This window comes from Musa acuminata, chromosome BXJ2-10 (assembly GCF_036884655.1).
Source record: "Musa acuminata AAA Group cultivar baxijiao chromosome BXJ2-10, Cavendish_Baxijiao_AAA, whole genome shotgun sequence".
Classification (NCBI taxonomy): domain Eukaryota; kingdom Viridiplantae; phylum Streptophyta; class Magnoliopsida; order Zingiberales; family Musaceae; genus Musa; species Musa acuminata.
Genome location: NC_088347.1, coordinates 24164895 through 24192136, shown reverse-complemented (window position 1 = coordinate 24192136; position 27242 = coordinate 24164895). Strand labels below are relative to the sequence as shown.

Genomic DNA, 27242 nt, shown 5'->3' with positions numbered 1-27242 from the left:
TATAAGTTAGATGAAGTAGCATTATTAACTTAGGATTAAATATTATATGACAGTTAACACACATTAATTCTAACTTGAGATACATCAATTGTACAATAACATGGAATCACAACGTTGTGGTTGAAAGAGATCTCAATTCCTCTCCAACTAGTGGTTGAAAGAGATGTACATGCTGTAGTCATGCCCATCTTAACATTATTGATGAGGGCAAGGCCACTATCCACTTCACTGGACTTGCAGTGAGAGCATTGCCACAGACCCTGTCAAGCTGAAAGATTCCAACCTGATGGATTGTATCATGGAACATATGAACAGGATCCATGCAAGAGTTTATCCAAGAAGAGAAAGAATGACATTCTACCTCTTGACCAAATCACCAGTTCCATGGTCACTTTGGAGCTCATATGGAGAAAGAGTGATGAGACTAAATAATATATATGCATATTCTTAATCTGTGAAGGTTCTGCTGTTGTTTGAAGATGCTTGTAGGAAGCAGTTCATGAACAAAACTGCTTTGTAGTATTTGACTAATGCAAAGTTGAAATGCCAGATTCAGGTTGAAGATTCTAAACCAAAACAGATGGAATATCATGAAAGAATATGTAGCTGAAAAAGGCTTATGCATCCCATATCCTATATTAAACAGCAAAGTTGCAATGCTAGGAGCTCAAAAGGTTTTAATGATGCAGTATGAGCAGTGGATTTATCTCAGAACAAGCTTGATGTGTGTAAATATCAGACTCAATCTCTGAAATATCAGACTCAATATCGGATAGAAATTCATGAATAATCTTAGGCAAAAGAAGGCTAATGTGCACCATATCCTACATTGAGAAGAAAAGTTGCTTCCCAAGGAGTTAAATTAAAAGGTTTCATGATTCAGTATAAGCAGCAGATTTGTAATATGACATGCATTACTGAGAACCAAGAGATAAGATGATTAAGGACAAGGAATATATTTTTGTTGTCATTATGACTATATTTCTCCAATATAACTTGAAGAACATCTTCTATCATCTTTGGACATCTCCATATTGCCTGAAGTACTAAAATTGTGCAGCTTAAGAATATAGAACCATAACTAAACAATTCTGGTGGCTATAAGTGATAATTAAGCTATGCAGGCAAGCAACTATAGGGAACAAAGTCAGCAACTTGGGATAAAATTTAGCAGATTCAACAATCTTGGCTTATCATTGTCTCCAGATCAAGCACACAACAACAGAGTCAAAACCATGCCACAATGCAACTCGATCATTTAAGTAACAAGAACAACTTTGCTATCATTATATGTTAATAGTATCACTACAAATATGAAGACCATGGAGAAAAATTTATAGCTAAGATACTTGGAATCCTTTTCATATAATTTACATGATAATGAAAGTGAGGCAATGTAAAATCATCATTCGGTTGGTCCATGATCTATTTAGTCCAACATCTGAGATTATAGACATAAACATGAGCATCAGATCTTGAATAAGCATTGCAGCAACTTGTTGCAGATTTAAGTCCATATTGAAGGCAAGGATAGGCATAATTGGTGATCAACTTGTACTTTCACTCCTCACCTTCTCAATGTTTCCTTATGCACTGCTCTTCTTGCCCTCGGAGCCAGAATTAGCCCAGTAGGGTTTTGCAGGAGTGCGTTTCGAAGCCTTCACACTTAGTGGACTGTTCTTGCTCTGTTAATAAAATCAAATAGACAAGTTAGACACTAAAACATCAATACCAAAACACTAACAGCAACATAAACAGGCTCCTTGATGTTTTTATGCGTTAAGGCAGTATTAAGTTCTCATAGTAAATATCAGGACAAGCAGAACATGCTGTGTTTCATGAAGAATCACCAGCTCCAGGCCCTGATCTTGAATCATAATGTCTGCAGAGCAAATTTATGGCAGTGAATTTTGAGCATAGGGTGTTACCTGTAGGCAAGTGCCCTCCTGAACATTGCAGATGGGGTAGTCCTGGGGACAGCAGCTATAGTGATCTTCACAGCACGTTGCATCCTCAAGAGGGCAACATCCCCAAGCAAAGCAGTACTTTCCATACTCGTAGACGCAGCAGCATGTGGTGCTCTCTTCGCAGGTGTAGTAGTCATCACAGACGGTCGGTGGCTTGACAGGGGAAGGTGGTGATGGCCCTGGGTTTGGTGGATTCTGTCCCTCCTTTATCGGGTATGAAGCCTCCATAGCGATACCACACTTGCCAGTGGAAGATGCAATATTACGTTCCATCCTTATATACCCATCCTCTCCCCAATCTTCACCCCATGAGTTCTTTACAATCCAGTAGTCCTTGCCATTCTCAGAGCCATAGCCTACTGCTGTCACACCGTGATCTAGATCAGTCCCACAAGACCCAGTGAATAATCCCTGAGAAAAATGAAGAGCAAGGTTTATCCAAAATGAAGATCTGCATTGAAGTAGGGACTTCTAGTCTAAAGAATCTTGTACAACTACAGTGAAAGTTCATGCCATCATTAAACGGAACCTGTTTTGTCACTGCAAGGATCGCATCATCTTAATCACTCATAGATTTTCAAGAAGGCTATGAACCATGATTCGAATTCACAATTGATAAAATTGTAATTCTCAGGCCATGCCAGTGAATGCATTTGTGTTGTTTATGGAAAAGAAAACAATTGCATTTTACAAAGAACATTTGCAGTACCTTCCATATCAATCATTATAGATGAAATTATCAACATAGATCCTCAAAAAGGATCATTTCTTTAGTCCACTTTAACTGTCATTTCAAGCAGCACACAAAATTCTTCCACTTAAAAGGATATCTAGAGAAGAAACACATCATGAGTCCCATGCAGAAAATTTGACCTACTCAACTGGAAGAGCTAAAAAATTTCGATCTAGTTATATTTTAATTCATCATAATGTGGAAGTATACATCAAGGATGATAAGATAAAACTGCATGCTTTTATGGGTATTGGACTAAATGATCACTCTTCAAGCAATGACAACAAAATTTTAAAAGAATTCCATTATCTTGCAGCATCATTACCGAATCGTAAAATTGGAATGCCCTGCCAGCAGCTTCAATAGCAACACTAACTGGTTGATTAGCAACAGCCTTCTGCAGAGACTTCTCATCATCAACCGGAACATCCTCATATGAATCAATTGTCACAACGTGTGCATTTTTCTGCATGACGCATGCACCGCCAACCATGGTTAGAACACCATCCACAAAAAAGCAAAGGAAACCAAAGAGACGACAATAGTGGCAAATGAACAATCAACAAGTCACCCTGTAAGTATCGCATCTTCCATCTCGGGCCTTGTATGGGTAGTCCTTTTCGGAGTCAATACCACCGTTGTTGATGATGAACTCAAAGGCATAATCCATGAGGCCGCCATTGCAGCCCTGGTCGTAGGAGGTGTCACAGTCCACCAGTTCCTGTTCCGATAGAGATATCAGGTCACCGGTCACGATCTGGTTGATGCCTTCCACAGCAGCAATGGTCGAAAATGCCCAGCAACTCCCTATAACACCATCAGATTAGAAGAACAGACTACATCATCAGCATGTAAACCCGTGATTGTTTCTTTTCTCACTTCTCTTCTTCCTCATCATCAAACTTAATTTCACACACTTGTGACTTGTGTAACACTAGCAGCAAATAAATCCCCTGAGTTAGCAAAATTGACACAAAGGAAGGTGATGTAGCGGAAGATCATCTAAAAGTCCAGCTAATAAGTCCGGTAGCTTTTAGAAATTTATGTCATCAACAGCAAAATCATATGCTTTCTAACAAAATGTTTAAACACAAGGAAAGGGGAAATTTTGAGAACTTCACAAAAGAAATGAACAGATCAATCTTTATAAACTATAATTAGACCACAAAATAAAGTGTTCATTAAATTCATTTGATCAAAATCCATGCTTCTTGTGTCAGATTTAAGTTGATGCTTGAAGCATATCATGATGAGACTTGAGGCCTAAAGAACAAAGAACAAAAAGTTGGAAGTCAGCGCAAGAAAAGTAGATATCAGCGCCTACCGCAGCTGCCTTGGTCTTTAACGCCGACGACAGCGCCCTTCTCCCTCCAGTCTACGGAATCCGGCAGGTCATCGCTGGCTCTCAGCCGGTACCGGTCGCTCCCAGCGGACGAGGCCCTCCTGCGGCGCGACGAGGCGCTGGCCCGGAGGCCAAGGAACTTGGCCCTGTACTCCTCGTCGGTAAGGTCGGCGAACCGGTTGAGGCCAAGGCGGAAGGCGTGCTCCCCGCGGTCGGCCGCCGCGTTGTGCTCGTCGACATACCGGAGGTTGTCCTTGAAGACTTCGAACCGGCTCTCCCCGTTTTCGAGCGCGTTGCGGGACGGCCGGTGCTTGGCCACCCACTCCTCGTACAACAACCGCACCTCCTCGTCGCTCCGCCCGAACGCCTGCGCTCGGTTCCCCTCGCCTTCGGTCACGATGTACAAGTCGGAGGCGGCCGCCGCCGAGGCCAAGAGGAGGAGGAGGAGGATGACAGCCGAAGCCATGACGAGGGAGAAAGAGAGAGAGAGAGAGAGAGAGAGGAAGAAATGGTGAAGAGAAGGAAAAGGAAGAAGCTCTCCGGAGCAGTAGCAGTGTTGTATGGCTTGTTATATAGAACTTTCTGATGGCAAGAATGCAACGGTGAGAAAGCTGCATACGGTAAGAAAGCAAAGAAGGAAGGCAAGTAGCTGTGTACATGATTTTGACCACATGAGAGAATAAGGTATGTACTTATGTATGTATATATTGTACATATATACTTTGAGATGGGTGTATTAATGCTGTGTCCAAAAGAGAGCAAATTGTTCATTTATTTGTAGGCTATCTTTGACAAGATGGTGGCAGTGGGTTGGGTGGATGGAGTGTCAGAAAACTTCAATCCGAAAGAAAGGGAGAGAGGTGGAAAGCTTACAGCCAAACAAATCACACCACAACCTCATCCTCGTTGAAACAGGGATAAGTTTTTGTTTCAGAGGAAGAAAGAAATAAAAAGAATAAAGGAAGATGTTGGTGTGCGTTTTATGGACCATTCAAAGTGCAACAAAGGAAGATGTTCGACTCATGCAATGTTAACAGTAGTACCCCTAACGAAAAACTCTGCGAGGCATTTCATCAAACACTTCTATTCATGGAGTAGCGACGACGATAAGAGAGGTCAGATTCCCGGCCGCCTACCTGATGCAGGATTCCGAGACGGTAGGGCCGGAAGCTGGAATCTTGGACGCACCTTTCTCGAGATATGCGTGGCGGATGGCTGCTGGCTGATGTAGGGGTTGACGGCTCTTACTCTGATGAATGATGAAAGAGAAGCATAAATAAATAAAAGCAAATCATTTCCGCTATTTGGTTGCTTCCTCTTCATCTAATATAATAATTTGGATGAATACTTTCCCATCCAAACCCTTAAAATAAAGAAAAGACATCACCAAGACAAGCCAAATTGTCATCTATCCATGGATGGGGATGTTTGAGGTGACATTGAATAAGCTGCAGGAGGTGGTCGGCTATAATCTGCTCAGGGAAATGTAATGTGAGGAAGGTGACAAGCAAGATATTTAGGGCGTTCACAAAGCAATGTACCTGTCCGAACGAGGGTCAAATCCAAGACGGCCCCATTTCGTACTTCTTGCCTCATGGCTAACTCTATGCATTGGATTCCTGTTTCCTTGGCTCTACATGTCGCACACTGCTATCTGATAAGAAGAGTGGAAAGAGTTCATTGTGTTCCACTGGATGTTCTTTGGATTACCGATGCCAATCGGCAGATTTTTCGAGGCAGTGGCACCTGATATCAGAAGAAAGCCTTCTTCATCTGCCTTCCGTGGAGACACTTTCTGGATGAGCCTCACCATGTGGAGATCCTATTTGAACTTTAGCCGTCGATACTGAGAATCTGAAACATGATCAGTAGTCAGTGTCTGTGACAACGAAAAAAGAGAGAATTTATTAAGATTGTATCCTGTATACATGTGACTATTAAAAGTAAGATAGTACAAGTGCTACCAGATCGGTGATTATTCGGACTCAATCAAGGGTTCGTTCTTATTCTCCAGCTAAGAAAGGTCCATTCAAACACTTGATAAGGATGTGGCACGGCAGACACCAGTGATTCTCTCATGTCTTAGAAGAGTTGAATTCTTTTGTCCAATTATGACCGTGAGGCTAGATATTAGCTCTTTCGATGGAGACATGCAACCCACCAGTCCTTCCTATAGATGATATGTCCTGCTCAAGCAAACACCATTGGAAGCCATTCCCTAAGAGCTATATAGATATATGCTTTTCTGCTGTTTAAACATTGTTTTCATCACAATCTAAAGTTTCATTTCTCAATTTCGATAACTTAGGAAGAAAATTAAGCCCTTAAAAATACTTAAAAAACCTGAATCACCTCTATCTCAAATGCACCTTTTGAGATCAACAACAAAAAAAAAAATGGTGTGAGATCAAACCCAAAACAGGTAATTCCTTACAAGTCCACAGGCTCACACAGGCTCACAACGACCAAAACAAATGATGACTTATCAGATATCTTCTTCATATGTTGCCTCTATGGCCTCATGTTGGTCCCCTCTGCTCTTATTTACTTTACATGACTGTACGTGCTTTCCGAACAACTATACTTGCAATTGCTACTTTGTAATTTTTGGTTTTGCCTACAACTACAACTTGCAGGCATTTCCGCTTGCAGGGAACCACAGCCAAGGCTAACAGCAAGAAGCAACATTGCCCCAAGCTTAGGTCCGCTACATGAATCCTTTTCCCTCATTAATAATATAATATAAACAGTTCAGCACAAAAACACATTTGTCCTCAGTTGTATCAAACTTTGGAGACAACAAATTAGTTAGTAAGCGTCTGTCCTCTAAAATGTTTAAAAACGTAAGTTCTTGAATATATGTAGCCAACTTCATGTAAAAGAGTAACCGGATTCATGACGTTGTTGGGCCACAACGTACCATTTATCGGACTGTCATGACGTTGTTGGGCCACAAGATCTCACTGTGCTACTGGATACTGGTGTGGCATCAGCCAATTATCTTTCTATTTTCTTATAGAACAAACCAGGCTACCCACTGTAGTTGCTGCCACAAATAATTGATGCATCAACTATGACAGATCAACGCAATTCCTCCATTGTTTCCTGCAGAAAGGGATAATGATTAGAGTTTATTATGACTTCATGGTCCATTTTCACTGCCAATGCTTTAAAGTGTACATCTCAAGCATGCCAGTGACATCAATAGAGAATCTAGAAGAGCAATTACATAGCCTCAACAAGAAAAAAGAAGAAAGAAGAGCATAAAAAAATACCTTTTATTTGTTACTTCATATTTTTTTGGATCACTCGTATCTCACTGCCAGGCATATATACATTATTAAAACCAAGAAGTGCTTGCTATGTACAAAACCAAAATTTTATCTGTGAACCCCCCACAAGGACCAAGCATCAATGTCAAGATGCAGTGAACCCTGAAGCACAATGGTTCAACAAACAGCAATTTCATTCTTCACCAGGCTTTTCACGAATAACAGAAAGCCGTAATTTTCCTCCGTAGATCTCACTCATGGAAGCCTGACATTCATGGTTAAGATGGAACGTAGTTAAATCAATATCATATGAATTGATGTGGATGGATATAAAAGAACATTTGCAAACAAATCAGTTTGAACAACATAAAGAGCAAAAGAATTTAACAGAATGCACTGGAATCAATAAGAAGCCGCATGCTAACAGTGTACTCCACATGCTGATCACCTCAACATATAAGTATGAAACAGCAGCTTCATCACAATGGCGTTATACAATAGAAATAAGCTAATTTTCCAAAAGTTATAAGCTGGGTGATTGATAGCAGAGGTACCAAGTGTCAACTTATCTTATCAGATTATTAATTAAAGTTCAATTTCATTAAATTCAGATAGGTCACGATACTTATTCATTTGGTGCCACCTCCAAGCTAGCAACCCCCAAGATAGCCAATAATAATCATTGGGGGATGGCATTTTGGTTCTTCCTCTATATTCTAAAAGTCTTGTTCTATGCCTTACCTGCCTGGTTGGCCTGAATCTACTAGGCTGAGGACTATGAAGCCCCATCCTGGCACAAGTCAGACCATAGTCTTGTGGCTTATTACATCTATATTCAATTCCAAAATCAAATCCAAATCTTTCATGGTCCCATCCTACCTACATTTTCTTTCTAACAGATAGCACTAGCCATGAGAAGGAATTAGTGAAACTTTTATATTATACTCCAATATTTTAAGACGAAGCACAAGACAAATAGTGTTACTAGAATCAGTTGAGGGACCATGTAACTTTCAAAGCATTTACCTGAAAAAGAGGAAGTGTACTGTTGTATACTCGCAATAACAACTTTGACACCGTAGAAAACCTGCAACAACAAATAATGTAAGGATGGGGCGTCAATAGATCAAATATTAGAAGCAAAACACAAGTGAAAGCAAAATTTGGCAGCCACCTAAAAGACTTAATGATGTATCGAATCATAATAAGAGAAGGTAGTTTAACAACTCACAAGAAGGAATGCTGTGCCAGACAGCACAGATCCACACAACCTACCAAAGATACCAAGGAATGCTGTGACATTGGACATGTATGCATCACACGGTATGCATGGTGCAACAACAGTTCTAGTCTCAAACTTTGTCATGAGCGTGGAATAATAGGCCACCATTCCGACATCATTACCTTCACTGATACATTAGCATACTAGGCTAGGGCTCTGGCTGTCAAGGATATGAAAAGACAGTCCCTACTCCCAAGGGCATCAGACTGATTTTTGTAAAAGGTCATACGTGAACATATCAGCATAGCCTTTGAAAAAATACAGGGTGAAGACTTAAAAGTACAGAGTAAAATTATGATGTGTTGGTTTGATAGCAAAATATAGACTGCACTGGGCTATGACCTATTCAATAAAGGGATTACATACAAATGATCCTTCTTGTGGATTGGAATATGTGTAAGCTTCTGACCTTGATTGAAGAAACTCTCTTTCAAATTGGGTCTCACATCAAATTCCATATTGTACAAAAGCAATAGATGCTTAAACGCCAATTGTACCAGGAATCTTGCATCTATCCTCATCAAAGTGTATATCATATTCTATAAACTGGATATGTAAGCATGAAGGCACTTATCAAACTCTTTCATTTAAGTTAAAGTCAAGAATGCTTTGCAGCACAGATACAACAAGGATGGCTAAAACATGATAAGCATTTGAATATGGACTGAAAATATAGTTAAACAGAAAAACTAATCTTCATAAGGAGTTAAATAAGACTCATACCGTTTCAGAAAACAAAAGCAATTGTAAAGCTCCTCCACATCAGATCCAATCTTTAGAACAATATACTGCGAAATAACCTCATGCAAGCTATGAAGTGCTTCATCATATTCTTCACAACTTGACTCAGAAACTGATGAAAGCAATGGAGTTATAGACTGAAGAATAGAAGAGAGAAGAATATCCTTGCCAGATTCGGCATACAACATAGCAATTGCATTCAAAAAGTAGCTGTTGCTTATCTTGAATTTCTCCACCCAAAATGGTGGACTGCCCAACCAAAGATATGATTTGGTATACCATGGACTGGAATGTTTAACACTGTTTGGAACATCAAACCCAAAAGGAACATCCTTACATACTTTTATTTTCCTGTGAACTGGAAGGAAGCCACATATATCAGCCTTTACATCTTCAGGCAACTGTTCCAGAACTGAAGCATCTGCTTGGCTAAGCGATGCAGGCATTAACTGTTGTGGCCCCATGGTTGAGGTAATATGCAGCTCGTTTAATCTTGAGCAAGAATTGTGTGATTGAATTTTCAGACATGTTCTCTCCACAGACTTGACAAAAGTCAAATGAAGGATCAAAATGTTAGTAGTCCCACAAGCAAATACAACCTGGAATAGCTAAAACAGAAGATATGCACCTTCACATTTTCTAATACAGAGACTTGAGCCTTCTTATTTGGATTCTTACTTCTACAAGGATCAACTGTTTTTGGATTCAAAGTCTGGGATGGTCAAGAAAAGAAACACAATAACCAATAAAGAATAAAAAGGACAACCAGCATTCTGGCAGTTCAATTTTCTACAGTGAAGCATATTTTTATGGACACATCTAAAAGAAACTCATTCAAGACAATTATTTCATCTGTTATACAACATGGCTGAAATGTTTCAGTCAGCATAATCTGAACTTAGAATGAAACAGCAGATTAAAAGATCTAGTTTTCTCAAAGAACAGTAATCTCTTGCAAAAGTCTGCAACTAAACAAGAAAAACCCAGAATTATAAGAGAAAGCAAAAAATTAAGTAAATCAGCAAAAATGTTTTTTAAATAATATATCTTCAGCACAAACACTAAAGATACTATTGGTTTTTTCCATTAAATTTCCCCAGTGATTTGATTAGTCTGACAATATTTCTGTGCATTCAATAAAACATAGCACCAACCAGAATAGAACATTCCCCAAATCCCAAGAAAAGCAGAAAAGACACTACTAGATAAAGGCAACAGTATGTTGGTCAATTTCATTAAGTGGTGCAGAAAGAATATCATAGTTTGAGCAGCCCCACAAAAAGATCTCTCTGCTGCCTAATCTTTAAGGTCTAGGACCTTAGACCCAACTAAGACAGAGAATGCATGGCTGATGCTTCCACTAGAAAAATACTAGATCAATATTAGAGATAGAACCCAACCTGATACTGGGTGACCCCAAAAAAGATTAAGCTCATCAACAAAATAATAGTCGAAAACAAATTAACAGGAGAGAAAAACACAAACCATCTACACATAAGAATAAATTGAACACAAGAAAATGAACCTTTTGCTGGAAAAAACATGAGTAACAGTATACTGTTGTCTGAAGACACACACCTCACGAACAGGCAGCTTCCCTTTATCTTTAGCACCTAAATCCAGTTCTGGAGAATCAACATGCCCACTAGCTATGTAACCATCAATAACATTAGTGTCCTCATTTGGCAAGGATACACTGGAGGAGCATGAGCTGCTGCGGCTACCCTTCTTTTCACTCTTCCGGATAAGATCAGAAAGTTCCCCCTCATAAATATCATCCATTTCCAATACTATATCTCTAGGAAGATCCTTAACTACATCTATATCTAGATCACATAGACGAGGCAATGCTGAGGCTCTCATTTCATAAGATCTGCAACACCTTGCATCCTTATCTGGAAGACAATTATAACCAGTATCACTATCACACAAAGACTTAGATTTCCCCAAATCTTGTTGATTTGAACCATATATGCATCTTGATTGAGGTTCCCCATTAGGCAATGGCAAACCTGTGGCAATGAAGAAGCTACTTGTAAACAGAATCAGGTAAAGAACATTAACAAAAGCAGGAGAGGTACTCTAAAGAGCAGGAATAAGAAACACAAAAAAGTGATAAGCTTTTACCTCCATTATCACACTGTTTATCTGCACAAGTAATTTGTTCACTTTTTTTTCCAGTGTCAACCGTGGAAGAACTGAGCCACGATTCTAGTGCATTGTCCACATGCCCTTTGAAGATGACCAAGAAGCAGAAACAGATATTGCAATAAGTATCACAAATAAAATATACAAAAATGAAACAGGACTTCACATATGTGTTGATTAGTTCTACATCATTTATGAGATACATGCATAGACAAGCAAAATTTTTAAAACTTTTAATAATTTCATTAGTAAGTACACATATATGCACCGAATCTTAGAACCCTGTGTTGATTAGTTCTAAAAAACTAAGGTAATTCTGGTAACTTAAGTGCTGGGTGACATACAGCTAAATCTGGTTCAGAATCATGATTTTATCTTAAATTTTGTACAGAGAGAATTTACAGCTTAGTTAGGTACTCCTATGTGTACCATCTAGCAAAAAGTTTCTGAAATATAAATCATGTAGAAGTGTTTTAAAAAGCATTAGGCGCCCGCTCGACTGAAGTGAGGCATTCTGAAATATTAAAATATAAAAAATATATGATACAGTTGATAAATATGATTAACAATGCTAACTAGGGACTATTATATGGTAACAGTAGTTAACACTTAATAATAATAATTAAGTATTAATAATATACTATTAACAGTATTTAATCTACTGCTAACAAGAGTTAGAGGAGAAGAAAAGAGTCACCGACAATATAACATGGGGAGAGGGCGAAGCGATGGTGACGGAGGAGTTTTTGGACAATGGCAACGGTGGCAGAGGGAACTGTGCACGAAAGCTAGACCGTCGGGCTCGTCCGTTGACGGTAGAGGAAGCGTCAGACATGTGCATCAACAGTGGAGGCAGTGGTTGTGCACGAAGGCAGTGGCAGGAGCAGAGGTGAATCAGGGCAACGAAGCATTTATGGGTTCAGGTCACCCGAAGGGGGGGTGGCGGTTTACTGTTTTGCTTAGTTGCTTCGATTGAACCAACTAAGCTAATGTTTAACTGAACTAGAGTTGATCATATGGTACGATTGCTTTGCTTCAATCGGGCACTTGCCCGAAACGCCCGACGCCTGGGTTCAGGCGAGCGCCCAGGTGGCACTTCACTGAACCGCGTAGCCCGACTGTGTGAGGCGCTCGAGCCTCACCTCGCCTCGCCTCACCTCAACCCACCTCACTTGAATACCCGAGCGCTTTTTAAAATTATTGCCATATAGAAGTGTGCTGGGGTTGCTATTTAGGCATTCCAAAACAAGTAGATAAATAAAGAACATAATCACCATTTATGAGTAAGAGAAGTGGGATCGTCCAGGTCTTGCTACAGATCATCTCATTGCAGAATTTTCTCAAGATTGAAAGACATGGTGCCATAATAAAATCTTTGTTCTAGTCTTGTTAGTTGACTTGACTGATTTTCTCCATCACGTGATTGATGTTCAATTGAGTGATGCATACAAACACAGGATATGAATTTGAATAAGTATCCAAAAAATCAAATGGGAAAAGCACTTGCCTATTTTGTTGCTCCTAGCACACTAACAGGTTTGAATTTAACCAATACTATGAAGTATGAACTTAATGTAGCAAAAATGTAGTGCTAGAGGGTCTTCATGGCGGATAGTCCACAGTAGGTCATATGAGTCTAAAGTGGATCACCAGTATTAAATCACAAACTTATACTATTAAAACAAAGTAAAGATTCAACCACCAAAGACCTAAATAGTTATCTACACATAAGGTTTGTGTATAATTCCTTTTTCTAAATAATGAAAAGTAGACGATATTAAAATAACATGTAACATAATAATCTACATTCTACAATCTATCAAAAATATCAATGTAAAACTAATCCAACAAGCTGTTGTAATTATAAAAATGAAGATAAGGAAGAAGGAAGAGGAATAAGAAGTCCAGAAAGAAGATAAATGTAGAAGAGGAGGACAAGGCAGTGATGGAGGAAGAGGAGGATATGTACTGGAGCAAGCCACAAGTAATGGCAAACGAGGCGCACAAACAATGGTGGACAATGAGAGCACAGGTAGTGGTGGGGGAGAGGAGACCCTCGTGTGAGCCCTAGCACATCGCACTTAAAAATAAAAGCCCAGTTTAAAGTGGACTTGGCCACACCTTCTGGTTTTACGCAATCCCCATCCTGGTCACTGGTCAGACACATAAATGCTAGTTGAACTATATCAAACCATGCAAAATTAAAATCCTTGACAAAAAGTGTATCACTTTTATCCATATGTTTCTCATAAACCATGTAACCATATGCAGTACAATTTGTTGAGGGAAGAGAAAATAAAATGAAAAGGGAAAATGATAATTCACCGCCGTTTAGTTGCATTGCTATGGTGCTAAATAATATGATATCATAGACAAAATGAATCTCTCATTGGAGTTTACAGAATTTATATGTCCAGAACTAAATCAAGGATTCCACATATACCTTTTCTACTAATATCCGAGCTCTCAAGCTTTGTCATGTGCAAGCCAATGCCACGAACTTCCTTGACATCTATATGAGAGTACTCACAGTCACACTCTTTGACAAAAGTGCATAACAAATCAAGAAAACTATCATAAACACATGAACTTCAACTTCATTTTTCATCACCCCAATGACCTAAAATACATTGATCGAAAGAAGACATAAGTAAAAGATGTGTTATTGAGTCTTGAGAGAAACTCCAGATATGTGCAATATGTGGCCCCAAACGTGTACCAATTTGACCCGGGGTAAAGAAGAGAGACCGCAATGGTTGTGGTGAGCATTGATATACACAATAGCCAAATTAAGACACTGATCTAGAAAAACTTAATTAAGACCTACCAAATCTAGAAAGCTTAATTAAGACCTACCAACATGAAAAGAAGCAAAAATCTGCTTGGCTATTCTCTGAAGTGCAACTACATTATCTGTGGCAACAGGTACCTGCAAAAGGATGAGTTAGTCGAGTGTCAGGGGTGTTTGTTGTGACATGTAAAGAGAAGGCATAACACCAAAGCTAGTGAGAATCGCCAAGAGTGTATAATTATATAGCACATTGTCAAAGGCATGTCAAAACAAAGTAGCAACCTACTACTGTGTTCATTATGTTTAGTAAATACCGTAATGGACCGGCTCACACTTTCACAGTCTCCACAGCCCATAAACTTTAATGGCTTTGCTGCTCCTTTCTTTCTTTTTTTTACCTAAAAGACACACTAAAGACGTTACAAAAACAAATCTTTAAAGCCCTTTGCATCTACAATTATCTTTGCATGGGGGAATACCTTTAATGTAATAGCACGTCCTTGCAATCCACATCCTTGCAGCCGCAATGAGACCTCCTTGCAGAGGTTCACAAGGAAATGATGACACTGAAAATACACAAAGTAACAATATCATCTAAACGGTAATAATGCAGCAGGAGGAAAAACCTAAAGAAATAATAATCTCTAATTTCTAGCTCAAAACCCACATCTGTGAGGTTATTGAACCTAATTCCCCAATTAACTTCAGCTCCGACGGATTTTCTTTCCTGAAAATAAATGTGAATTGCGAGAAAGTCAATACATGAGATAACTGATTGTCAAACTAGAAAGTGGCAAATGCACAATATGAACACAGCATGATAGTATTCATAGATGCCCACTAATGGTAAGCCTTCATGCCCCCACAGAGAATCATTGAAGAGATCTGCTCCGATTCTTTCTGTTCAAGTTGTACCATGGGAAATACTTATTTTTTAGTATTTTCAACACTAATCTGAGTAATTCTGACCAAGAAGAAATGAAAAACTGAAAACACAACTTGCATTAAAAAACAATTCAAATAACCACATGATAAAATCATTTAAATTCAACAAATTGTTGAACCATTGGCCATCTGCAGTTCCAGATGTGTTAACTCTGTGAAGGGAATCAGTAGTCTTTCCTTAACTCACTCTTTGAATTAAGCAATTGCTAATTAAAGGTGTGTCTGGCTGTAATGATAGAAGGTGCAGGAACTCACTTAATTGAAGTCAAATTCCAAGAACTACAGGGGTGGAAGTTAATTACTCATCGTCTGGGTGGAAGTTGAGCCAGAAGTGTATTCCATTCATTTTATTTTGTTTGTTTGTCTGCAAGTGAACCCTTGAACTATAGCTTCATAAACTTTTCATGTTTGGTCTATGATATGTCCCACAAGAAAATGAAGGTACAACCACCATTGAGAACAAAGAGGTAGATGCATTAAATCCAAGGAATAACTTACTTCAGTGTTACAAAATTTGTTTTTACTAGATCAATGACATAATAGATTATCCCTCAATATTAAGTAGAATATGTCAAAAATATTGTTCTTAAACATTTATTAATCTATTACTTAACTACTAATGATATGTTTAGCAGTTGCATTGAATTGATTTATTACTGAACTACAAGAAAAGTACATTGTCATCTATATGTTTACTAGAGAATCTTAATAAAATATTCAATACTAATTTCTAATATTTAATTATCTAAATAAATTGATTAATACCCAAATAAATACTAAAAATATGTTATCCTTTACTGTTTATCAGAACATACTAGGAGATACTTATTATTAAACTATTGACAGAGCAAAATTAAATTATTAATCTGTTAGTAATATATCCATTAATCACATAAATCTAGTCTATTGTTAATAATATATATAGATATATATATATATATATATATATATGAGCAACATAATTTATCTACTAGTAATATATGAATGGCTGCAACCTTCATAGGGAAGAGAGAGAGAGAGAGAGAGAGGAGTTAAGCAACTGAAAGGATTCAACTAGCCATGGTATCAGATTTTGCCTGGATCAATGCGTATCAGGCAGTATCTACCAGTCCAGGCTTAAATCAGCATGAAGACCAGACTTTTTGCCAGTTCAGTCCAATAAGCAAGGTTCAAAAGTTCTGATAGATTTGCTGCCTTTTTCAGTATCTCTTTCTCCCAATCCCAACCCACCTCGTTCCACCCATTGCTTGCCACCACCGCTCACTTGCTTGGTTGACACCACCACTCGCTTGGTACTTCTCCTGTGCTTCCTCTCCCCCTCTGAGTCTGCACTTTCCCTCCCCCTCCTCATCCTCTCCTCTTCTCCTCCTACTCCTTAAATATAAGAACAGAAAAAAGAACTGGGATTTTTCATTCAACATTTTATGTTTTCTTTAATCAAATTTATATGTATAGGCTAATAGCAGCTTGACCTGTTGTTTCTGTTTCTGAATCTTATATGTCAGAGTAACCCTGATCATGAAATTTGTTTCTAGTAGTTTTATCATGTATACCTAAAAAGTCAAAATAAATAGCGAATTTAACTAAAAAAACCAACTTGACAAGCCAGCTACTGGGGCAAATTGCCTCGTATTGTGCCAATAAGGTAACAACTGACACCAAGGAGTTCACCGAATAGAACCCCAAAACGACTGAGACCAAACATTTTCTTTCTTTTACTTTTACTCTCATTCCTTGCAGAAGTAATCAGCTAACCCAATTTTCTCTCAAGCAAATGGATCAAATAGGTATTGAACCTAAACCATGGCATCTCTCCTCATACGGGTTTGGGGTTTCCCCCACAAAGTCGTTGTATCCATCCTCGTCCACCATAGTCCCCTCTCCAAACTTGCCTGTTGTGCTGAAGTCGGAAACTTTTTCTTTTTCTTTATCCGTTCAATTAGATGTTTCCCCTTAAGCACTACAATGTTGGAAGGCAAATATATATTCTTTAGAGCAGCATATACCATGACAGCCATTGTCCGCTGTCAACAGGTAGTTTCCTGTGGAATTTCTCCAAATAGCAATAAAACATGCAAATAGCACAGTGAAGTGGTGTGAATAGAATCAAAACGAAATCACCAGGAAACAACTTAAAGTCACTATGCTATAGCAGCTTATTGGAATTGAAAACATGATACCTAAGCATTATAAATTAAGAATATTCTAAATAAAGACTACGAGACTATAAAAAATGTGAATTAGATAATAGGTTATAGAGCATTCATTATGTTATCTTTCGACATAATTTCTTTTCGAAGTTGACACAACTTCATTTGTTGTCTTTACAAAATTATTTGCAGACCATTAACTTGAATACAACATTTAAAAGCATGTCAAACCTGAACAACTTCAACTGTTCGATTATCAATTCCTCGACAATAATTCCACAACATATCACCAATTCTTATACCAAAGTCCTTCTGTAGAGCTTCCTGGAAAAGAAAACACAAACATGTAAGTTGGACGGTTCCCCATTGTAGGTTGCACCCTGAAAGTAAGTTAGATAGAGATCATTTTAGTTTTAACCAGTCTTTGATAGCAACCATATACTTTGCAATTACTGGCTGGCAGTTATTACAAAGATATTTAACTTTGGTAATAACCATGTACTCAAAACTGAGAGTCAGACCAAACAATAAAATTGTCAGGTAATAATAGAATCCAGTTCTGGCAAATGATGGTTACATCCATTGTAAGAACTAAGAACTAAGAAGCATAAAATGAGAAGGGAACTAATAAGCTGGCATCATCAGACAGGAATTAATGAGAAGCACAAAAGTCATCCAAAAAGTAAAGGGATCAAGGGCTAGAATTTGTATCTCGAGTTCAGAAACCTGGCTGAACAACCTTGTCCAGATGCAAGCAACTAACTGCTTCCTCTATACGAGAAAAGACAAAAAGACATCCAAAGAAGTAACAGCCACTAGAGAAAGTGAAATGGAGGACCCAGTAAAGGATTTACAATCTCTCAAATTCTTGCTTACTATAGTGCTTCAACTAATTCAACTCTCTAGAGTGTAGACTATATCCATAAAACGCTTCAAGTTCCATGATTGTAATGATCTTATAAATTAACCGATTTTTCTATGAGGAGAGTGATAAAAATGGGCAAAATACCAAAAAAACTAAAATGTAAGATATCCTTTAGTTTTTTACATCATGTTGACAAAATATGAATAAGCCAGTCTCAAGAACTAAACTGCATTACAAACAAAACATAAACTTACGATTATAAAAACATATTATGACCACTAAAAACAATTAAAGATTAGTTCAGAAACCTGGCTGAACAACCTTGTCCAGATGCAAGCAACTAACTGCTTCCTCTATAAGAGAAAAGACAAAAAGACATCCAAAGAAGTAACAGCCACTAGAGAAAGTGAAATGGAGGACCCAGTAAAGGATTTACAATCTCTCAAATTCTTGCTTACTATAGTGCTTCAACTAATTCAACTCTCTAGAGTGTAGACTATATCCATAAAATGCTTCAAGTTCCATGATTGTAATGATCTTATAAATTAACCGATTTTTCTATGAGGAGAGTGATAAAAATGGGCAAAATACCAAAAAAAACTAAAATGTCAGATATCCTTTAGTTTTTTACATCATGTTGACAAAATATGAATAAGCCAGTCTCAAGAACTAAACTGCATTACAAACAAAACATAAACTTACGATTATAAAAACATATTATGACCACTAAAAACAATTAAAGATTAAACAAGGGTTATTATCCAGGTAAATGAAGAAAGAACCTTCGGTATCATGTACATCTGACCACAAGTTTGAATTTGTCTGCTCTTCAGCTTCTCATATGTAGCATACCCAATGCCTGGAAGTGCCATGACAGGAAGATCTTTCAAATAGTCCTCAACCTATCAAGCATGCAATTTGATTCCACTCAGAAAAAGGTTAATCTATAAAACCAACTATCCTCATGTACATAATAGATACCACCAGGCAAAAGTAAACAAATTTATATAACACTGAATTAGACATCGACCAGACATTTTAGCATTGCACACAAATTCTAAAGAAGAATAACGAACATACCGCAGAATCAGATTATATGTATGATTGTATTGGGCAGTATGACAGTACCAACACTGTTCCAGGCAGTACAGGCACTGGATCGGGTCATACCAATCCTGTACTGGGCAGTACAGTACAGGTCTTGTACTGGGCATACTGCCTGGTTTACACTGGTCTGTGCACTGCTAACCAATCGAATTTGTAAATATCGCCTGTATTGATTACAATCTCCTCGATTTAAGGTCTTGACACATCTTCATCAAGGCCCTAACAGAGCATAGAATCAATCCGTAACATGGTGTATTGGCTCCATACCATGGTGTGATCTCTGATCCCATCACATGTATGTCCATTCCTCTCACAATGCCTAACACTACGTCAACTTTGATACCATTTGTCACAACCCAACTTGATAGGACAACTGACCCATTAATTTCATTGACCTGAATCATTATCCCAAAATTAAGTCTAAGTTGACAATAGTACACATATCAAGCCTTTATAAATCACTTCAAGTCCTTTCACTCCTGTCCTATAGGGATAACTTGAGATGTTACAGTCCTACCTGAATACAGCATTAACATGCTTTTTATTCTACAGCAACATCTTAAACTAATAAATCTGACTGGTCTTTCTGTTAATAATTAAAAACTCTTCCTCTTCCATACACCTATCTGTCATTATATTCAAATATTTCGAGAGCATCTCCCACATAAACTGCGTTGAAGAGAGTTGTGTATTAAAGACATACACTGATCAACTAATAGTACTAAACACCTGCTTGTTTGTGTTAAAATGGTTAGAAAAGGTAAAGGATGAAGTTTACATCCAATTTAGCTTACTAAATCGCTATTCAAGGTGAAAAGTGACATTTTATGTTCACAACTGCCTACAAGATCTTCTAAATGGACCAACAGAACCAATAGTATGTGTAATTAGACAATTCATCAGGTAATAAAAGAAACCTTAAATAAGAAATTTTTATGTGCTTATGGGAAAAAAACAAAGTGCTGATAAAGCCAAAGTACGACAACTATCTTCAAATGTTCCTACTTTGAAATGAAAATATCCTCCTTTCCTGTAAAACTTTGTTAGAAGTTAGAACTATTAAAAAACACTTGAAAGGAAAAAAGATAATATTTCATTCATAAACACAAACATATACTGATAAAAAAAAAGGTATAATCTGAAATTCAAAATTTTAAAACTTGAAAAATTGTTTAGAATTTTGCAATAAATAGAAAAGAACAGCCAGCAAAGTCCAAATTCCTAAAAGTTATGTTTGAAAAAATTATTTTGATAATACGCTTTGCCCTATATAAAGGTAAGAAGTCAATTCTTATGTGAATCCACAGTTCCTAACATGAAAAGCCATATTATTATAATCTAATCAATGCAAGTTCATAGGCTTGCCTCCTTTCTGCAAAACTAACAGCACTCTCATGCTCGGAGATACAATAAACCAAAAGCTCAAGTCTCCTCACCGTAACATGATCTGTTGACACAGATATGGATTGTCCTTTCAACACCCAAAAATAATAGAAGAATAGTAAGAGAAGAGAAAAAAATATTAAGGAATCTGGTGAAGGGGTCTACAATTGGGCCTATAAATAGCTGAAAGGAAGAGGACTTCAAATTTACTAACTTCTAATAACATAAAGTTTCAAACAGAGATGAAGCATACATCTTAACAAATAAAAATATGCAAGAATCATAAATAAGTGAATGACTTGAAAATTTTAGGATCTTCAAACTTCAAAGAGTAAACCAAAATGCTAATAACAGGAATAAGAGGAATCAATCAAAACCTATCATGGAATCATAGCAACACATAAAATATTTATCCTTCTTTGATGGGCAAAAAAACCAAGAGAAAATCCAGAACATACATACCTATAATGTATAAAGACAAAAGGATAACAGTCAAAGGAAAACCGTAAAGTGGATGATTTAAAAACCATGCTCAACAGTGATGAGCAAGTTCTGAGTTATTAAGGTATTAAATTTTGCAGGAATACTGACATTATCACAGGCATTAGGCAGCAACAATGGCCATCAGAAACCTTTTAGTAGTTATGGTCGAACGAACAGTACACTAATTTATCCAGCAAATACATTCAACAAAGAAAGCAAAATTCACATCCCTAAAGAAACAATTTGGCTTTATGATATTGCAACAATCTACTCCCCAATGTTCAAGGGGGAATTCACAGTGCAACTGCCTGCAAAAGAAGCATCAAATTTGAGGTAGACTGGTAAGCGAATGCGACCAACCTAGATTGGTCAAGGCATAATCAAGAACTAAGATTCGACAAAAAGTAGAAAAGAAGCTGAGCAACTTAGCTCCTAACCTGTATTTTTTTTTTTGAACTAGCAAAAGCAAAAAAAGAGAAGTACAATAATATCCTAGAATTGCTACTCATTTATGCAAACCTCAGCATGAAATTTGAGATTGAACAAGAACCACTTAGCATGCACTATAGTGTCAGAGTCACACCTCACCTTCTCAGATGGAATGAATCGTTGGCCATTTGGTTTAGCAGATCTAGTAGCCAAATAAGCCAGAAGCAAATTTCCAGCAATACCTGCACTGGCTGTGCAGCGGGTGGTATCTTCGATCTCCTTCCTAATCATTGATGCAATTTCTTCAGGATCGTCGTCACATCCTGTCACATCCAAAAATGCTTCATCACAGCTTAACGCCTGCATTTTCCCATCAAACATTGTTTTAGGACAAAAAATTAACAAGAGCAAAAGATAGAGAGAGAAAAAAACTCTAGGATTGTTGTACCACCCGAAATGGTACAAAACGGGTTGTACATACTACATACCAGTCCGGCCATGGGCTGGTACATGGACCACCCTCGTTTTGAACAGTCAAGTCCAGTTCAATAAAATATAAAAAAAATCAAAAATAGCAATGGGCCCACCCAACTCGGCATTAAAAAAATCCTCAAATAGAAATTAGGGCTTGCAAATGCGAGCCCTCTTCTCGCGTTCAACACTGTTGCCATCGCTGCTGCCGCTACTTCTCCTCCTCTTCTTTCTTCTTCCTCCTCCTCCACCACTTCTTCTTCCTTCTTCTTCTTCCTCCACCGCTTCATCTTCTTCCTTCTTCCTCCTTGTTCCTCCACCACCCCTTCCTCTTTTCCCTCTTTTTCTTCCTATCCGAAACACCAGTACATACCAGTCACTGAAATGGGTCCAGTACTCAAAACAACGATCCTTGAAAAAAACAATTAGCTTTCTTGCTAAAACAGGCAACCCAATGGTTGTTTCATTGGCTCACCAAAATCTCAAAGATGCAAGGTTATTATGGCACCAATGGTTGCCCTCATTTAGCTTTCTTGTAATCATATTATTAATTTTTCTGTCAGTTGGGACTCAAAAGCAAGGTAAGCAATACCGAATACTACCGCCCGGTACGGGCGGTACGTACCGGTCCGACGATATACCGGTACGCGGACCGTCCGCTACCGGACGGAACGAATAATAATAATAAAATTATATATATATATATATATAATTTAAATAAACGAGGCGACGTCACCGAGGTGATGCGACGTCGGCTTTTAAATAAATAATATATATATATATACATATATATATACACCGCCTGCGAGTTAAATATAATATATATACCGAATGGTATACCGCTCGGTATACCATTCCGTACCGTACCGAGCGAACGTCGAAACGTCAGTACGGTACGGTATTTCGAACCTTGCTCAAAAGTCACATTGCAAGATACCCCCTAACATTTTTCATATTAATATATGTTAACTAGAAAGAGGTAACATGCACCTGAACTTTGCTGCAGTGTTTATGCAATATACTATAAAACTGCTCAGCTACCTGCAGAACACTAAAGAAAGATGTGGAAGGAGGTTCAAAAACATTAAAACTGACAAGTGTAAAGTTTTATGATAACAGAATCAATGTGAAGAAATGCATATACCTCTTCATAAGCCTCAAAGTCATAAGGCAAGATAACAAGATGAGGGCAGCAAGCCTTGGCATCTCTGACAAACGTCCCAGCCTTCACTCCTGAAATCCAAAACATAAATTGTGCTTTACAACAAAGAGTATGCCACACTAAGATGTATCTCTTATAAAACTTCACCATAATTTCTTGCCACATAATTTGCAGAGGATATTTCAGCTGTTCCTCTAGGATTGTTCGAGTGGCACACTGCTACAGGCTTATCTACCAAGTCTGGGAAGTTTCTTATGATCACTGATACAAAAAAGCAGTCCTGAAAAGGAAAAATAAAATATTTTAGTACACAAGTAAACATGCAGGCAGAAACAGCAAGTATGATTCAGCAAGAGCGCCATTAATATGGACAAAAACATTTGAAGCAAAGACCACAGACAAACATTATCATCATTATTATGTTAAAAAAAAATCTTAGTAGGTGAAGATGAAAATTACCATATCTACATGTATAATTGAAGCTTTGTGCTTGGCCACACAACAATTGGTTTTCTCATTGCTGCTCTTATATCCAGTGAGCAAGTTAGAGAAACGCTTTCGATATCGATTTCTCCAGGTTCCAATGAAATGCAGCCTAGAGCTCTGAAGTACCAAATGGTTAGATCTGAACTGAGTAACAAAATTCTTATCCAGTGAGTGAGTGAAAGGAAGAAAGAGGAAATAAAACTAACAGGATTCTTGTCCAAATTAAAAAAGAGAGAGTCAGGGAGAATATCAATATATCAATCATATATATCTTACACACACTAGATGTATAATTTAAGAAAATGACAGTTTAACAGATACTAGTTCGTTTGAGATGATATAACAAGAAAAAAAAATGACTTCTGGAACACTAGCATGAAAATATTACCCAAATATCTGGTGTGCAAAGAACAAGTATACAGCATTCAAATAATTATAAAAAATACCTACTAAAGAAGCCTTGATGCATCAAAATAGCCAACTGTATGGATCAAGGAGTGATCTATAAGGTCTCAGATTAAGCTAACAAATTAAGTTATAGAATCCCAAATTCATGCTTACATTAAGATTTTTATAAGAAAAACTTGCACGTAGAGTGCACCATTATTGATGAATTGACTAAAGAAACTCAGTACATGACAAGAGAAGCTTAATAAGCAGGAGTAATAGTAATATTAAAAGAAAAACTCCATTTCACCTATAAGACAAGAACCAAAACAATATATATTTACTTAACAATGACGAGAAAGATTCACATATCCCGTAATCAACTATGCTCTCAAGAGCTATCTAACCATTTTCTCCTTATTTAGGATGAATCTGCCATTAAATATCACTCAAGTACCATCTAAATGGGCATAATATCTGCTAGAGCTTTGGGACTTCCAATAATATTCTTCAGTTCTCAATTATGAAGAAACATGATTAAATTGAAAAAAAAAACTAATGATCTATTAAACATCATCAAACTTTGAAACTAAAACAGGAAGAACACAATGAAAATATCAACATGTTCAAAGATATGATGTGACACTTATACAGCACATGTAGCAAAGCTATATAGAAAAGAAAGGTTATAAAGCTTTGAAGAGACAAATAAATGAACATTACAAGCAAATCAGTCTTGTTTTATTACCTTGAAGTAGTTCTCCACGAAGTTTGGATCTGTAAGTGTTGAGTGTACCTGATTGGAAGCTCCTATGCAATTTACACTTGAATCCAAAGATTCATGTATTTTTTGATGGCCCATGTAACTCTTATTAATCATACTTAAAGGAGTAGGAATGACACCAGATGCAGGTGGAACACTAAACTTGACCTCCAGATCAGTTGATTCTGGGTTTGCATTTATCTCTCCATACAATTTTTCAACTTTCATGCATTCCAACTCTTCACTGGCTTGGCCACTGGGCCCATCGCATCTAAAACATTGGCCCTCTGGAGGTAATACTAATTGCTTAGGATCCACATCAATTTTCACATCATGATTAACAGTAGTTCTAGCATCATTACAGCTTGAGATGCCCTGGTGATGAAAGTAAGTTGAAAGTTTCTGTTGTTTGCAGGTTCCATTCACAAGCCCCCCAAGTTGATAAGGAGCACCTTAAGAAAAAATGAAAAAGGCACAAAAAGTCAGAATCAATAACTTGTCAACTAAAACAATAAGCACCTTGTCATTTTAGTATATAATAATGGAATGCATCTTTTATTAGTGTCCTATTTTCTCTTCCTTCTAATTAGATAGAAGTAGATATTTTGATAACTACTTCCATAGCCTACTGTGCAGCTAAACCAATAGATAAATTCAGGAGTCCTGCAGTCTATTAAGCAAATAAACCAATATAGAAATTTTATAATTTTGCACCAATAATGAATCAATCTTACTAATATTGATTGTTGAAAGGACGATACATACATAATAATAACTTGAATTTAATGATTCAAGTATTCAATATACCCAATCAAGTCATGCTTAAAGTTGGCAAACAAACCAAGGTATGCAAGTGAGTAAACCACAAAAGAAGACCTTGACAACACCTATAGTGATAGAAAACTATGCTTGAGATATATTATAAGACTATATACAGCTAAAAAATAAGAAAAATGACAGAAAATCTCTAAAGAACAATGTCTGTAAATTTAGGCCTTTGCACCTACAGCAACAGTTTTCCATTGCTGTTCTCTAACAATGTACCATAGGCATCCCCCACATAATCAGTTGAAAATAACTGCAGACTGAAAGACAATAAAATCAGAATGCATGGGGAGAAAACTCACAACTCAAAAGCCTATTAGCTGCCAGACAATCCAGCACCCACTGAGGTCTCACAACAGGCAGTCCATGGCTGAATGCCCTAAGCCAGAACATCCCAAACACGATACTCAGGGGGGAGCAAATTAAAAAAGATGGTGCAAAATTGACTAGAAAGACTTGTTCACACCGAAGGTTTCTCATTTTACTATCAGGTAGATTGCCACAAATGATATGAGTCACAGTATGCTTCGAGAAGTAATTCTCGAACCGCCCACCATGCTTCAGCATATACCCCCTCAGTTCCTGATAAGCAATTTCACCAACTCATCACAACAAATCACCAAACAGTACACCTTACAACATTAACATCAGTTGAGAAATGGGGATAAGTTTTAGTCATTTCCAAACCATCTTACAGCGAAAGCTAAAGCCTGCGACAGGATTTACAATTTTTTGCATCCCTTTCACGTGTGTCCCAATAAATTTGGAAGGTAAAAGACTGAATAGCTGGTGATTTGAACATAAAACCTTCCGTTTTGATAAATGCTAACACTTAAATTCAATTCTTAATATAATGATAGCCCACTTTAAACATTTTTATTGGAGAAAAAGAAGAACCTGACTGGACGGAATGGTAAGTCCATCAACGAAAATGGAAACCCCATGGAATATTCCCTTTTCATCGCCGGAGTCAGCATGGCCGCTGCCAGCGCCGAGGGACGAAGTGGTCGCGTCTGCTTGGAACTGGGCCCGCAGCTTCCGGTTCTTCTCCACCATGTAACTACAAGAAGGGTTAAGCCCAAGAAAGAACGAGAAAAAGAAGACGAGGAATAAAGTATAGAATACCTTCGAAAGTCGGCGAAAGGGGCCTTGGTCTTCGAGCGGAGAGGCCTTTGTGGGTTTGTGGTGGGAGGGTTTCTGCTCCTCTTGCGGGAGTCACCAGAGGGAGCGGAGAAGGAGGGGAAGGCGGGGCCGTTGGAGGCGGCGCGCGATGAGGATCTCGAATTCATGGCGTAGAAGGGACGGCGGAGGAGACGGCCGATCGCCGGAGTTTTCTCGTCGTGGTACCGGGTTGCTTCGACAGGAAGCTTCTGATTCAGAGCGGCGAGGGGCGGTTTGGTATTTTAACCGCCATTTCATCTCCTTACTTCCGCCCCTCAGCGGCCCAATTAAAGGCCCATTCGAGCCCATTATAGGATTCATGGACTGAGTCATTAGTGCACGTGTGCGA

The 27242-nt window shown here is 37.9% G+C and overlaps 2 protein-coding genes across 11 annotated transcripts; both read right to left on the bottom strand.

Annotated features, from left to right (window-relative positions):
• Window positions 1-1257: 1257 nt before the first annotated feature.
• LOC104000349 (oryzain alpha chain) lies at window positions 1258-4652 on the bottom strand. Its single transcript, XM_009422368.3, has 5 exons — window positions 4025-4652; window positions 3272-3507; window positions 3026-3166; window positions 1929-2378; window positions 1258-1685 (listed from the first exon to the last, which is right to left on the bottom strand). The coding sequence occupies exons 1-5, from the start codon at window positions 4506-4508 to the stop codon at window positions 1587-1589; spliced, it is 1410 nt and encodes a 469-aa protein (XP_009420643.2). The 5' UTR covers window positions 4509-4652; the 3' UTR covers window positions 1258-1586.
• A 189-nt stretch (window positions 4653-4841) lies between these two features.
• On the bottom strand, window positions 4842-27107 carry LOC108951550 (DNA repair protein REV1-like). 10 transcript variants are annotated; one of them, XR_010491733.1, is made up of 28 exons: window positions 26858-27107; window positions 26630-26792; window positions 26199-26314; window positions 26035-26111; window positions 24893-25359; window positions 23731-23874; window positions 23419-23551; window positions 23254-23342; window positions 23100-23150; window positions 21798-21998; window positions 19019-19138; window positions 17603-17695; window positions 14944-15003; window positions 14756-14842; window positions 14591-14674; window positions 14342-14414; window positions 13929-13997; window positions 11465-11569; window positions 10916-11349; window positions 9966-10049; window positions 9320-9879; window positions 8341-8401; window positions 7318-7579; window positions 6963-7147; window positions 6007-6228; window positions 5789-5896; window positions 5584-5696; window positions 4842-5514 (listed from the first exon to the last, which is right to left on the bottom strand). XR_010491733.1 is itself a non-coding variant. In XM_065128328.1 (23 exons), the coding sequence occupies exons 1-23, from the start codon at window positions 27019-27021 to the stop codon at window positions 7508-7510; spliced, it is 3507 nt and encodes a 1168-aa protein (XP_064984400.1). In that variant the 5' UTR covers window positions 27022-27107; the 3' UTR covers window positions 7317-7507. The 10 variants fall into 10 exon arrangements, 1 of the variants encoding a protein (XP_064984400.1); XR_010491732.1 differs by having other exon boundaries at window positions 5584-5896; XR_010491734.1 differs by lacking the exon at window positions 6007-6228 and having other exon boundaries at window positions 4842-5291; window positions 5430-5514; window positions 5584-5896.
• Between the last annotated feature and the right edge of the window lie 135 nt (window positions 27108-27242).